Here is a 15,403-nt window from a genome sequence, read left to right as displayed (position 1 = left end):
GGAGTTTAATTACGAGCGTTTGGGAAAGTAGGGGGAGTTGATGATAGCTGGGGTTTTTTGCCTAGCAATTCAAAAGTAAACAGGTAAATTCTGGATGAATGCGCACTGTACGTGGCAAAATACCATAAAATGGATGGGTTGTGTGTGAAAAACGTGGCCTGGAATCATTTAGTGTGGCAGCTTGCCTAGGGCCTTAGACATGGTAGGGTGCAGCTGAGTCTTTGCAAACAGAAAGCTGAAGGAGGATCCAGGCTAAGCCCATGGGTCGTCTCTGAAATTGTTTCACCAGCTTTATGTGTGCTCCTCTGCACCGCGAGGGGTACCAGAGCGGGAAGGGATTTGTCTCTGAAGTGAGATACAGCTTGGTCAGGTCAGGTCTAAATCTGCTGGTTCTGAGAGTTATTTTGGGGGGTTCTCCTACTATTGCTGGGACCAGGTACATTCACAAAATCACATTTTTCAGTTCTCGGTTTGACTATCTAGTCATTTCAACTAATTTTGATTTCTTCAGACTCCACTAATGGGATTGCTTTGCAGCATTGCAACTGTTTAGTAAAAAGAAAAAAAAAAACAAACCGTAACCTTTTAAAAACACAGGTGATTTGGATAAAAATTGGGAATCCCTCTAAATGAGGAATCTTTTCCTGTTGCAGGTATCTGCGAGAACAGTTTGGACGGTCTGGTGTTTGAATCGCTGATCCCAAAGCCTATACTGCAGCGTTATATCTCTCTCCTGATGGAACACAGACGGATTATCTTATCTGGTCCCAGTGGCACTGGCAAAACATATCTTGCAAACCGTCTGTCTGAGTACATGGTCCTTCGAGAGGGCAGGGAGCTGGCCGAGGGCATTATTGCAACCTTCAATGTGGACCACAAATCCAGTAAGGTGAGGACACAGAAACCGTCTTTGCACAATTAATGCTACCATATATCAAAAATGAGAGGCTCCTCCTTTACTAATCCACCAAAAGCTGATTTTAAATTTGCCTTTCTTTTTAAAGCATGGTGTTAATCCTGAAGGGAATATTTTTAAGGTTTTCAGAACGACAGATTCACCTGATTATGGGCCTGAAACAGCAGGCTTCCAGGTGTATATCGAAACACCTAAAGGTGTTATGATTTTTCAAGTGGTTAGGAGCCTGAGGATTGCCCAGGAAGTTAAAACACCTGCATAAAAATTCCCAGCAACTTAAGCAATCCCTATTGCATGTGGGCATTTTTCCAAAAACCCTCAAATGCATCTCTAGGCTGTCAGGAGTTTCTGCAGCTGCAAGTATCAGCAGCTGTAATCTGTGTGTGCTGGGTTTGAAGTGACTGTTGTCCAGACACATTCCTGTGCCGGTAAGGCATGTCTCTGGTTTTTTATGTGCTGCTGGTTTTGCTGAATATACCTCCATGAACATCTAGATTAAAGAAGAAGAAAAAAAAAAAAAAAGCTGTATATTTTATGGCCTTAGGCACATTTTCCTCTGGAGGAAAGGGATGGTTGAAATTGTGGTTGTAGGCCAGCGGTATAATTTGAGGCATGCTATGGAATAAATGCTTTAAAGCTGCTGAGAGCATTTCAACCACACCCAGGCAGGCAGCAGCCCCGCAAGCTCATCCCTCTTTCATGGCATTAAGGAAGGCATCTGAATTTGGCCTCTGTCGAGGGATGCTGTATTCCAGATTAATGTTATCGGCTGTGTTTTGATGGAAACACAATTGCAAGAAGCTATAACAAACGTAGCTCGAAGGCGAAGTTTGATTTGGTATATAGAGAGTCGAACAAGTTCCTGAAAATAAAGAAAAATATGTTTCAAACACCTCTGTGTCAGATTAGGACAGCACAAATGAAAAAACATAAATCAAATGACAAAATCTTACCCCTCTTTAAAGCACTTTTCTCACTCAGGATTTCTGATATAGTCTTGGAATCGTCAGCATAACCTACAAAAGAGAAAGTAAACCCTGTTCCTTTGTTTTCCTATGGAAAATGTGTGCATTTGTAACATACCAGGCACCTTTGCTTCAGATTTCGTTACAAAGCCATAGCTTATATATCTTAACTGAATTTTCAAGGAATATGAAGAAAACTCTCTTTCTTTTTTTTTTTTTCTTTTTTTTTTTTCTCTTTTCTTTATATATGCTTTGCAGGAACTCCGCCAATACCTGTCCAACCTAGCAGACCAGTGTAACAGTGAAAATAACGCTGTGGATATGCCTCTTGTAATCATCCTGGATAATTTGCATCACGTTAGCTCCCTAGGAGAGATCTTTAATGGACTTCTAAACTGCAAGTACCACAAATGGTAAAGAAATAATATGAGAACACACTCTCAGTTTCAGTGCTGCAGTCAGACCAGTGCCACTGCAAAATGTGACCGCAAGACCCAACTCTGGGTTGCTTGTAAAGCAGACTGAGGTGGCTGGATTGTCCGTATCACAGACAGCGCTTCAGAAGAGGGTTTTTTTCCTTCATGAAATGATCGATTCCTCTGAAATCAGTAATAAAAAAGTCCTAGAGGGTTTAGGTAACTTGCATTCTCTGCCTGCAGAAGATATTCAGTACTAACCGCCCATTTTTAGTGAAAGATCCTGCTTTGAGAATTCTGTTCTGCTTTCAGAATTTGATGTTCTCAGAAGTCAGATCCTCAGTGGAGGATTTGGTTATAAGTAGCTACAAAAACCTTCTTTGACAAAAGAGGTTTGAGTAACTTCTTTTAATGTTGAGATCTTGCTGAAAAGTTGCTTTTCAAAATTTACAGGTTTGATTTGCTTGACTTTTTTTTTTTTTTTTTTTTGATAGTCCATATATTATTGGCACAATGAACCAAGCCACCTCCTCAACACCTAATCTTCAACTTCACCATAATTTCAGGTACTGTTTATTCATGTTTCTCATTTATGTTTGTGGGCTGGCAAAGGAGTAAGAGCTACTGAGGCATCTGAAATTATTCTTACCAGCTGAAATAGCAAACCGAGAGAGAAATACTGTTTGCTATTAGTTGCTGCCCAAACATGTGCAGCTTTGTTATGATGCTGTTATTGAAGTAAATGCGGTTCGTAAAACTTTCACTTTTCAGAGGATTGTTAAGATATTTGATCTTCTAACAAATTTTAAATAAGACAATATTTAGGCAAGGTGGATACCAAATGAGAAATAAGCTGAAACAACGCACAATACAAATTATTTCATCTAGTGAACTCATCATTCCAAAATAACTTCTCCTAAGAAACATAAGGGACTGAGCTAGCTATTTTTGATGATCAGCAGTGCAACAGCAGCAATAAATAATAAGAAAAATTTAGTCCAGAATAATTACATTCAGTAGCATGAAGGAGGAGTAATGGACATTTCTGCTGTTCTGCCATAGATGGGTGCTATGTGCTAACCACACTGAGCCGGTCAAAGGCTTTCTCGGCCGTTTCTTGAGAAGAAAGCTCATTGAAACAGAGATCAGCGGCAGGATGAGAAATGCAGAGCTGGTTAAAATTATTGATTGGATTCCCAAGGTCTGGCAACATCTGAACAAATTCTTGGAGGCTCACAGCTCCTCTGATGTTACTATTGGTAAGTGCTCTGCCCATACGCCCAGGCAGATGTAAATAGGTGTATTTTATTTCCTTGTGCCTCATCAGGTAAAAAACGTTTCTTTAAAAGCCCCACTTTTAGATGGCAGTGTACTCTCAGGCAAACGGTACAAGAAGTTTCTTTTTTTTCCTTTTTCTAAGTCCTGGGTACGAACTGTGTTATGAAATCTGGTTAATTGTTTTCACCTTGAAGGCTGTAGTTTTTCAAGTTGATTCAGAGGATTTTTGAGCTCTCAGGAAGAGCAATTCACCAGCTGGCTACTTAATTTCTTTCATTCTTGGCTGCTTTTTCCAGAGAACTGGAAGTTGTTCTTTGATCCTATTTTTGATACGTATCATGATTTGAGTGTAATATCTTGATTTCCCTCTCCAGGTCCACGGCTCTTCCTCTCCTGTCCAATAGATGTAGATGGTTCTAGAGTCTGGTTTACTGACTTGTGGAACTACTCCATCATCCCCTATCTTCTGGAGGCAGTTAGAGAAGGGCTGCAGGTGAGCAGGCAAAGTGAGAAATCACAGCTCTTTTGTCTATTCAAAAGGCAGCAGAGCATCGGGCAAAACTGAGTAATGGCAACGTGTTCTCTAGCTATAACTTTACATACCAAATACCTGAATTTCTGTGAAAATGTAACCTAAATTGTCATTAATTTCAGGCAGAATTATTCTCTTCAAACTGTTTTGAAATATGGAGTGGAAGCACTGAAAATCCTGGCTAGATGTTTTGAAAAGTGTTCCCATGCCAAATTACTGACGGGGGGGGCAGTGTTAGACACCCAAATACCTTTCAATAACCTGTTCCAGAAGCACGCCTGAAAATTGTACTGTGAATCTGAAAAACATGTTTGTGGCCATTAACTTAGTTATGCAGGATTTTCCTTTGTAAATCAAATCTTTCAACAGAGGAGAAACAAAGCTGTGCATGGAGAGAAACATTAATGAGTGACAGGATCAGTGGCGGTGACATTTTGATTACTTCTCAGTCTACAGGATTAATGTTCTAGTAGATTGCTTCATAATTCTTTCAGAGACCATAGTGAAATCATTGATTGCCTGTACTTAGTAACTGATTCATCTTCTAGCAGTTTGGATGGTTCTAAGCATTGCCGCACACTTCTCAGTATCTGTATGAGTGCAGAGCTTGTTGGAATCAGGAGAAGGGTTCAGCTGAGGATTGCTATGGACTTGGCGTGCAACTGTGGGGAAAAAGGGCTGTTTTCTTCTTCAGTCCCCTGCTCACAGGGTAAGCAGGGCAGCACATGATTTAAAAGCCGGTTTTGGCGATAGCGTAGTCCAATATCCGTAAGTTCCGGTCACTGCATGCCTGAAAGCTGAACACGAGATCACACATACAGAAATGAAAGGTGGATTGCAGTGAGAGGCTAGAAGATTGAAGAAGGGCTAAAGGTGGATGGAGAATAGGAAATTACAGCAATGCATTGGGAGCTTGTGTTTTGCGAAGAAGACAAATGCCATTTTGAGAGCATAAGCTATAATTACATCTGCTAGAAATAGGAAGAGGTTAGTACATCATGTAAAAACAGTCATTAGAAAGACAGAAATGTGGAAAGGGTTCAGAAAAGAACAATATCATTAAGTATTATGGTACAGGAACCATTATTCAATGAGAAAGATGAGAAGCTCAGACTACTCAGTTTATTCAAGAGGAAGCTAAAATATTACTTGGTCTATGGGAGTCTCTTCTGCTTTAGTTTTGCAGGGAAAAAAGTCAAGTGGATGTCTGACAAGTTTGGACTAGTAAAATTCATACTATAAGCAAGACATGGCTTGTTATTATTGGTAAAATTAATTAACAGTTGGGAAATTTTACTTATGGTAGTAATAGGTTCTCTATCACATATGTCTCTGTGTCTCACGTGTTTCTGAAGCATAAAATAACTCCCAAGTACAAGGTCCATAGAGCAGTTGTAGTGCAGCGTGGTTCCTTTATGTTTGTGAAAAACAGTTCTCTCCGTTCTGCTACTGCTCGCGGCTCACCATTGCTGTGTTTGTCAGGATGCCTTGCCAGTAAGATACATGTGAAAAAAAAAAAAAGCATGCAAGACCTCTTGGGAAAATACAGGGATTTTGTTTTGTTTTGCTTGTTTATTGCATTTCTTTTCAATGCAATACCCTTTTGAGGTTCAGCCCCTGTCTGCATGGGAGTACTCTGCAGAGCGGGGAACTTGTGAAGATGCAGCGGTCTGAGGATTTGAAGAAGTACTTAAAAGAAAAAGGGGAGGGAGGTGGAGTTTTACATTGTGCCGTTAAGCCACCTTGGGTTTCATCGGCTAGCTAGACAGCAGAAACTTACAGATGTTTACAGAGAAGAGAGGGCAGACAACCCTGTCATAGAAAACTGAGCTTTTACTAATGGCTTCTTCCAAATCTAGGAAATACATGAATTCTTCAGTAAGTTTTGGTTAAAAGTTGGACAAACTGCGACTGCCATTTGAAATTTCCCAGTGCCTGGAGACCTCATTTTCTTTGGGACGATTGTGATAGACTCTTAGACATGTGGAAAACGATAGGTCCTAGGTACAAAACACACAGAGGAACTTTGCTAGAAAAAAAACGGGAGAGCCATTTTCCATAAAACTTCCTATAAAGGAAGGTCATGGGAGCCAATAATCTTTTTAGACCTAAAATGAGAAAGGAGAGCACATGACACTGTTTCCTCCTGAAATGGAGAAGACTGATGCTCTCGGTGATGCTTGGGCTCCTTGTGCTGTGTTTTGAAGCTCATATCACTGATCAGTAGGTGTGGGAAGCATTGAGAAATTACTAATGGAAATGAAGTGAAAGAAAACCATTAGTAAAGCCATCATTTGTGCTTGCGTGTTTTGCCTGATACCTGCCTCTTCCCTTAGGTTGTCTGAATGGCTCGCATTCCAGGTGGAAGGATTTCAGTTTCTCACTTTATGCTTTAGACTCTTTATCCACTTCGGTCCCATTTCCCCAAACCCCACTAACTCATTTCCATTTAAATAATGTCTCTTTTTTTTCTAGTCAATGGGTAAGGATAAGGCTTAAGTACTTGAAGAGCAGCCAGAGTTGTGCTTAACAAGCTAATGCTAGAAATGTGTGTTTCATTTTGGGCTATTTTCTGTCCCCCACACCCACAAAGGCTCCTCTGAGAACACATCTTCTCTCACCAAAGTGCCTGCCAGAAAGGAAGGGCGGACTGCTGATTTCACTCTGATCTCTGCGGATCTAAACTGAACTATTTTTATATTCCTGTTTCTCATTTAGAGAACTATTTCGGGTCAAAGACAAACGAGCCAAATGGATCCTTAACAATAATTGCTCCCATTGGAGCTAAGTATTTTTGTTCTTCAAAACAGGGATGTGAAAATTAAAGGGTTATATAAAACCCCAAGTTCTTCCTGCTTGGCCTATCGATACAGAATGCAGCAGCAGCAAAAAGAGGACCCAGAGTCCCTGCAGCTCCCTGCCACCATCGCTCGTACTCCATCACATCTCTGTGGTGCTTTGTGAAGGAACCTGTTTGTGCCTTCCCCCTTAATTGCTTCCTAGAAAACATGAACGGGATGGACAGAGCTGGTTGCTGCGGAAGGGAGGAGTGAGTTAGTTGTTCAGCCTCTCATCTGCTGAAGATAGGTGGGGATTTCGTGTATTGAAATGGGAATTGTACTTACAAGCTCATTTTCAGAAATGAGCTAGGACCCACACAGACCTTCTAGGCAGCAAAGACCTGCGAAAAGGGTAAAATCCTTCTCCACTTGGCAACCGACAGGTATTGCTGTCAATTCAGGAACAAGGTGAAAATAGGAGAACTGGTTTACCACAGCTTGAAGACGTTATGCTGGAGCAATAATATAGTACAGCTCAAGGATGGAGAGTGTTTAGGTTGTGGAAGAGGCTGTGTGAGATGACCTAGCACCATCTGCTGGGCACCTCTCTGTGGGCTGGGACCTGCTCCGCTGTGCTGCAGAATGAAGCAATATTGGTATTTAGGGTGATTTAATACTTTGGGCATGTGAAAAATTAAACCACAAAAAAAAGCCAAGAAGAAATAATGATGAGAAAAATAAAATAGTCTTAGATTCATCAGAGTGCTGATGAATTTCTTGGTTAGACTGCTGCTTTTCCCCCTGCACGTTGTGCAGGAGAGTTTTCTGAGTTCAAGTGACGAAATGCCAGTGACCGAATCGAGTTGCTGAAGGATATTTAGGCTAAAATCTGTAAAGTGGGAGTAAACATTTTCAAGTCATTTGAAGTTGTGTGTTTGCTGTTGCAAGTCCTGTGGCATTGAAATGAATGTATTAGCCAATTAAGGCAAACCAAATATAACGAGGAGAAGAATACGCTGGGATTTGGTAGCACAGCCTGTTCAACACAGAAAAAGTTTTTGAAACAGAGCTTGCTTATTGGAGATAGGAACATGACCACAGACAAATTGTGTCGGCACTTTTTCTGAGTTGACTAGAAAGAAATTCTCCCAACTTGAGAGCCTTTCGCCGTGACATCTGTCATTGTTGCCTGGTGACAGGTCTGACATTTCCTCCTACACGTTCCACTGATGGCAGTTTTGTGACGACAGCAAACACAGATAAAGCAGTTGCTGGTACGATCCGGATGTCAACATTGATGGCCTCTTATTTAAGTTAACTTGATTAGGCGAGGTGGTTTTCAGGTCTCCCTTTCTTCAGCTGGTGCCAGGAGCCCGGCACTGCGGTCTCACAGGAGCTGGTCAGCCCCTTCCAAACCAGGTGCCACTAAAAATAGCTTTGTGTGTCATTAGGGTCAGGAAAATCTCACTTGTTTGTGTTCAGCCCGGCTTGCAAGTGTTTTCTGCCACCCAAGAATCACGGCACATGCCTTTTGGTGAGGGAGGTGCTGACTGAAGCGGTGGACTAACAGGAATGTTTTACATGTGGTTTCGTTCTTCCAGTTGTACGGGAGGAGAGCGCCCTGGGAGGACCCTGCCAAGTGGGTGATGGACACCTACCCCTGGGCAGCCACCCCCCAGCACCATGAGTGGCCACCTCTGCTGCAGCTGCGGCCTGAAGACGTGGGCTTTGATGGCTACTCGATGTCACGGGAGGGCTCAACCAGCAAACAGGTCCCAGTGAGTGATGCTGAAGGAGATCCTTTGGTGAGTTCTCGTTTTTGAAACCGCAGAACTGCTTTGTTTCCCTTGTTTCTAAGGACTAGAAACAGGACTAAAAAAGTAAAGGACCGCTGAGGAGTGACGAAAAGTTTCAGAGTGAGAAGGCAGTGTTTCTGGGGAAGTCATCAAGTCAGCCTGGGGAAAGCATTCGCACAGAAAGCCCGCACAGTTTTGCGAGAGACAGCGGCAGAAGCTTTTCACATTTGTTGGGGGTACTTTGAGGATTCATTTTTTGAGGAGTGACGGAGGATGTGTGTACTAAACTTAATTTCTGTGTTGTGGAATTCAATATGTGATGTTGTTACACGTGCCTGAATTACACGGTGGAACCATTTCGTTGAGCTTGTTTTGCCACAATTGCAAAATAGGCTTGTTGCTTTACTTCACGTGTAAGCTATGTTCTTGACCCAAATGAGAAATGAGATTTCGAAGGAGTATATGAACTAACGGTGTTCATGAGTGGTGTCTAATTTATGAGTCAGGCATACCTCACAAGCATACAGGGAAATGTTATACATTCTGTAGAAGTGCAAGTTCAATTGAGCTTTCCAGTGGGAAAAGGTTACTGGAGCTGCTGTGCAAACTGAATGCCCTGAAGCTGTTCTGTGGAGATGTACATTTTTCTGGACAGCTGGGAGTACTGAATGTGTGTTACAGGTTTTTACTAGCTCGTATATACTATACAAATGTCAAGCTAGCTATTAGGACATTCAGATTTGCCTCTTTTGACTGATCTGTCCATGTTTCCATGGGTCAGAGGAAGAGGGGGTAGGATGCTTGCAGAATCCTGTCGAGCAAGGCTGTGGAGTAATCCCTTCGATCTTTGCATCTTCAATTTTACTGGAAAAGCATGCTTGTTATGACTCACTTGCATGCTGCTGTAATCTGACTTAAAGTTAATGTCTCTTTTAAGAGACACGGTATTAATTAGTCTGCTTGTTCCTGCCTTCTTCACCCACTGGCAAAGTGAATGCTGCTGTAGCTTTCCTATGGAGTTGATATTCTTTCTGCCTCCGAATACAAATAATTGTGAACTTCTGTGCCTTTGCAGATGAACATGCTCATGAGACTGCAAGAAGCAGCCAACTACTCAAGTCCTCAGAGTTATGACAGTGACTCTAACAGCAACAGCCATCACGATGACATCCTTGATTCATCTCTGGAGTCGACATTGTGATCTTGTTCAGATAGAAACAGGCTGTTTCCGTATTGCTCTCCCACTTGGCAAGAACCCTGATCACAGACTCATGAAAAGAACACGTTCCTGGGCTGGGCTGGGATCTCAGTATTAGAGCTGCAAGAACAACAAGACACTTGGAGTCAGTCTTGAACCTGGGTGCGGGCAACCCAAGCAGCCTTTGTATTGTTTTTCTTTTAACAATGATGAGAACTGCACTATTCCTTGGTTTTCTTCTGTTTAGTTGCTGTAAGCTCTCATGCCTAAGATACTGAAGATGTTCAAAATAATCATCGTTACTAAAAGTTGAAGGGGTGGGAGGGGAACTTCCCAGCTGTGAAGCGAACAGCTTTGTGCCATGTACTGTCCAAAAGGAGAGGGGAGAGGAAATATTTGCCTATGCTGCTTCTGACCAAACACATTTAGGTGAGGGCTGGACTTTTGCCGATCAGCTTTTAGGAGTAAACTCAGCTTCATATAGTTCTGGTGCTATAACAGTATCGCTTGCCTTGGAAATAATACTCAATAAAGGCAAAGCTGCAAAACAGGGATGTTTGAATAAATATCAAAAAAGAGGGGGGGGGAGGGGAAAGCAAAAGTGCTGCTCTCCTTGCCAGTCTGAGACCTTGGCTTTCTTTCATTGTGTGTTTATAAAGATATATATATAAATAGGAATATATAAAAATATATATACAGTCTGAACAGATCAGGTTTTTTCAAACACTGTGTAACAATCAGTCCTACTACAAGGGAAAGATCAGGTAGCCCTTGGCTAGTCAGGGCCTGATTCTCTTCCCACTGACATCCACATAACCAACTTGGTTGACTTCATTGGCATTAAAACCGATTTATTTCCGCGAGGGGAGTGAGTGTCCTTCCTCTGCAGCGAAAGGGCCGTGCCCCGTCAAGTTGTGCAGCTCCACAGGACCCTCAGCAGTGCACAGGCGTGGAGAGCCCTGCACACGGAGGTGAGCTACACCCCTGGCAAGGGATCAATCACACTTCCCAGTTTTTAATTCTTGCCATGAAATGTTACAGCTGTTTTCTAAAAACTTTGGCTTTTGTTCAGAGGTTTCGTTCCAATCAGCATAACTATAAATGGATTAATTAGAACTCTGTGACAGTTCCAGTGCTACTCCGGTTGCAACATTTACTTCCATGGTTTTTCATTTTAATTGGGGAAAAAAAAATAATAAATGAATCTTTTAGCAGTATTCAGGTCTGGAAAAAAAGGAGGGAAGGTACTGTGTCTTTTTAAGTTTAGCTGGGCCATGCTTCTTGAGTTTTGGCAGAGCCGTGAACCTGGTTTTATTTCTCCTCCTCTCTGAACGCACACACCTACACTCGCAGTGTTAAGGCTCGTACTTGGTTGGGGAAGCAGAATGCCTCCCAGAGGGTTGCGCTTCCCTTGGTACGGAAGCAGATGCTCACACCACCGTCACCGCGATGTTGGCTGTACCTCAGCGACAACATCACTCCTTGATACGGATCCGTACTAGCCTTTCCAGCTATCTTTTGGTGCTGAACTTTAAAGCGATGCCTTATTTTGTACTAATTGTGTTTGATTAAATTAGTGCTGTATATTACAGGATTTTATTTAAAGAAACAGGGCTAAAGTCATCTCTTGGAATATCATAAGTTGCTGTGAATATTGTTTGTATGAAATACTAGAATTTGTTTAAATGTGACAAAAAAAGGAGGGAAATGAGATAACTTTTCAGGTTCATATCAATCCGCAGCTAATAAATCACCGAAGAGCTGTTTTATCTACCCATGCAGGAGGAAGGAAGGAAAAAAAAAAAAAAAAGCTTTTCAACTGTAATGAATGCTGTCATTAATAAATTGCAGGAATATGCTGGTTTTTCAATGTACAGAAAGAAAACTTATTACAAACACTTTTTTAAGAGCTTGTGGGTTTCAAGTAATATAACAGACAAGTTCATGCTTCTGTGACTCAGCTTGAGAGGATGGTTTTATTATACCTCATGACTTTCTGTAACATAACTGTACTTTGTCTTACTGAGCTGGTCTTGAATCTGCTCCTGTTACAACTTTTAAGTGCTGATGACTTTTTTTTTTTTAAGAAGAAAAATATTGTAAAAGAAAAATTTAAATATTTTAATGACGGGGGGGGGGGGGGGGCGGGGGGAAGAGCTTGGTGTTGTTACTGTTTTAACCTTATGAACTCTATTTCATGATTTCACTGAATGAAATACCAAGGGTTACTCAGCTAACGTTCCTAATCCAGTTCTTGGTACTGTAAAAATGGGATAAATCTGTGTGGAATCAAATAGATAGCATGCTGATGATGAGTTTGAGAGAGGTTACTTTTTCCAGTAGTCTGGACAATTCTGCTTCCCAGCACTGACTTTACCTGCTACTACTGTGAATTTTGGTATCTAATCCCCCAACTGAATCCGTGCAGATAGAGCATGTGCCTGTAAAAAAAAATCCAGTTGCAGGACTAGGGCTTTAAATGGACTTTATCTCCTAGAAAACGTCTCGGTTAACCTTTAACTGAGTGCTGTAAGACATGTTTAAAATGGTGTTTTATTTGTGGGGAACGGGGTTTTTTTCTTTTCTTCTCATTTTTAATCCTGAGCTGAAGCTCAGGAAGGAATTTCAGTTACTTTTTATTGACACTAGCTTGCATTACAGTGAGAGAGGCAATTTTGGCTAGGATAGGCATTCTAAGCATCACGATATTCAGTGTCTTTTCTGAAACTTCGGGAAGCAGGGTTACCTGTTGTGCACATGTCTTCATTTTTATCAAGACTTCCTGTAGATTAGATTAAGTCTTTCTTTAAGTGGCTTAGTTCACATTTAAGGCTTTTTCAAAACACTTCCTCGTTTTTGCTTTTTTTCCTGACAAAGTTGGCTTGTTTAATAAAAAGAAAATCAAGAAAGAAATGCAAGATTCTATGCAACATTCATGTTGAATTATAAATTGGAAGTATAAACAGTTTTCTTTCCTTCAGAACTGCCAAGAATGATACAGGCCATAAATGAGATGTGGTTTATTTGGGGAAGGGGGGTGGGGGGAGGGGGTTGGTTAGCCTTTTTGTACATTTTGGAAGAAGCAAACTGATATTTCATTGTTGATGCTTAACTTCGGTATTATGTGTATGAAATCTTGTCTAAATGTGGCGATTTTCTTTCAAGAAAAAAATACAAAAACGGAGCAAAAAAATCTTTCTTTGTCGATACTAAATGGAAGGTTGCTGTTTTGATCTAGTCATTTCCAGTGGAACAGTTTATGAAATATGTTCTATAAGATGTACATTTTTTCATTGTAACATAGAAATGTAAATAATTGATTAAAAGTGCTGCATTTTGATGAATTTTTTCTAGCCATTTTTAAAGAGAAAAACTAGGAATTGAGTATTTTGTGTACGTTTATGATGTTTTCCATTTGCTCCTCTCCCTATTTAATTTTCAGTTCTCATTTAGGATTGGAATTTGTGAATGGTCTGTTTGAGATCATGCCTCCCCTTTCTCACCCTCCCCGTTTCTCCCCCACCCCCTGTGTCATGGAGAATAAAGCTGATGATTGTACCAGTCTTAAATTATTCATGATTCAATAAAATTGATGCTTATTTATTCAGATTTCTGGTTTCCCAGAACTTTTTGTCCCTTCCTCATCAACTTTTTTTTTTATTTTATTTTTTTAAGATTGTGGGGTTCACTTCTTGGGTTTATTGGCTTCTTAAAAGTACTTCTGAAAAGATGCCAACAGCCCTTGCCCACATCCAGGAGGAAATTCAGCAGAGGGACTATACCGATACCACACTCCCCCATAGCTACTCCTTGCACACAGCATCCATCAGGATCTGCTCAAGGCTGGCCTGTCCACTTAAGAGTGTCTCTGTGTAAAGCTGTCAGTCAGTAGGTGGCCAGCAGGCTGGACATATCCTGATGGCAGTTGGTGCCAGCTGCTTCTTCAAGAGAAGCCCCTGTGGGTGACGAGGGCTGCAGGCGGTGTGTGTTCGCCTTATTCCGAACGTGCTTTGCAGGGTGAACCTCATAGAATGGGTTGGGTTGGAAGGGACCTTTAGATGTCATCTAGTCCAACTCCCCTGCAAGGAGCAGGGCCATCTTCAACTGGATCTATGATTATACAGTAGTAAATTTATGTGGGTCAGTAAGAGAAGGTAGGGATCTATTCTTCTTTCTTTCAAATAAATAACTAAAAAAAAAAAAGTACTTTCTTCAGAAAGGATAACTGTGCAACCCTGCACTTAAAGCCTAAGGGAAACTTTTCACCAGTAGTAACTTTTTCCTTGGAAGCTATTTTCTTATTTCTCCTGGGTTTTGGCAGTTCCTTGTCCTCTACTCACTGATTCAAACTATTGATGTCGGTAGGACAGATTCACCTGTACCAAAGAGAACGTTTTGAAAAAGAAGAAATTCCGCTGAAAATTGATGATCTGCGTTCAAGTTAGTTTAATCTAAAAATACTCTTCAACTTTAATAATGCAGCAGTGCAAACCCTAGCTCAGAGCCGATCTTTGCAATGTGGGCTTCATCCGTCCCTCCGCCATGGTTTTCCAGAGGCAGGATAGTTTTGGATGTGCTCGAGCAGATTTTTCAGTGTTCTGTAAACTTCCTTTGATTCACAGAACTGCATGTTTTAGAATTGGCCCTGGGAAACACCTCAGCCCTGATTTTGGGTAATGTTTGAATCAATTCTGGACTGGCACCAAAATGCTGAATCTCTCAGGAACTCTTCCTCCTTTCCATCCTTTTTTTGGCTGCCCCGTCCCTTCCCTGTGCTCTTCTCTGTTCTGTGCACACCAGCTTGAACACTCATCTTCACTTTTTTTTTTTCCCTTTACCTCATCTTCTCTTTAACCTTTATTGCCCTGCTTTTCTGTTTCCAACATCCTATTTCATTCTTATTTTATACCCTTCCTGGCTCCACCCCATCACTCCTCAGTGCTGTAGGATCAATGCTGAATTCCTTCCTGCAGTGGAAAAGGAAATTCCCTTGAGTCATTTTATGAACTCAGTCTGCAGCCTGTGACTTACACTCTTCACTTTCTGCTAACCTTTTCCACCAGTATCTTGAAGCAGTCATGCCAAGAACCAGAGAGGAAAAACCTCCTGGTACCCTTCAGGCTGCCATCCTCTCTTCTGCACAGACTCATTTTACCACCTACAGGTGCTGAGGATTCTGGTGTTAATCTTGCTGTTAGGTGTTATAACCGAGGGCTGATGGTATGGGAACACCTACTCTTCATTGGTTTCTAGCTTTTCATGTGGACGATCAGTCTGGTTCTCTCTGCTCCGAGATTACAGCCCCCACTTGGCATGGGGAGGACCCCCATGAGGTTGCTTTCCATAGCACACATTTGCAGTGTGTCGGCAGGAGAGGAGCAGCTGTGCAGGGACCCTAAAAGCCCACAGTCGTTCCCATCCCCTCCTTATTTATCAGAAGACTTTTGGGGCTCAGAGCAGAGCACAGCAGCTGAGGACAGCTCTCATCTGTGCCAATGGCAGCAGGACGGACTGTACACAAA

At 41.6% G+C, this 15,403-nt stretch overlaps 1 protein-coding gene across 9 annotated transcripts in view; it reads left to right on the top strand.

The window, feature by feature from the left end:
* Window positions 1-13,490, top strand: part of NAV2 (neuron navigator 2) — a 223,246-nt gene extending 209,756 nt beyond the window's left edge. For all 9 annotated transcript variants that reach the window (XM_040608723.1, XM_040608724.1, XM_040608725.1 and 6 more), the window contains 7 exons: window positions 654-889; window positions 2,140-2,294; window positions 2,792-2,863; window positions 3,360-3,556; window positions 3,950-4,068; window positions 8,489-8,692; window positions 9,759-13,490. In XM_040608723.1, coding sequence (XP_040464657.1) covers window positions 654-889; window positions 2,140-2,294; window positions 2,792-2,863; window positions 3,360-3,556; window positions 3,950-4,068; window positions 8,489-8,692; window positions 9,759-9,884 — 1,109 coding nt within the window. In that variant the 3' untranslated portion in view covers window positions 9,885-13,490. The remainder of the gene's footprint in view (window positions 1-653; window positions 890-2,139; window positions 2,295-2,791; window positions 2,864-3,359; window positions 3,557-3,949; window positions 4,069-8,488; window positions 8,693-9,758) is intronic.
* Window positions 13,491-15,403: the final 1,913 nt, after the last annotated feature.

Source organism: Falco naumanni, chromosome 10 (assembly GCF_017639655.2).
Source record: "Falco naumanni isolate bFalNau1 chromosome 10, bFalNau1.pat, whole genome shotgun sequence".
Lineage (NCBI taxonomy): Eukaryota > Metazoa > Chordata > Aves > Falconiformes > Falconidae > Falco > Falco naumanni.
This window is presented reverse-complemented; position numbering and strand designations above follow the sequence as displayed.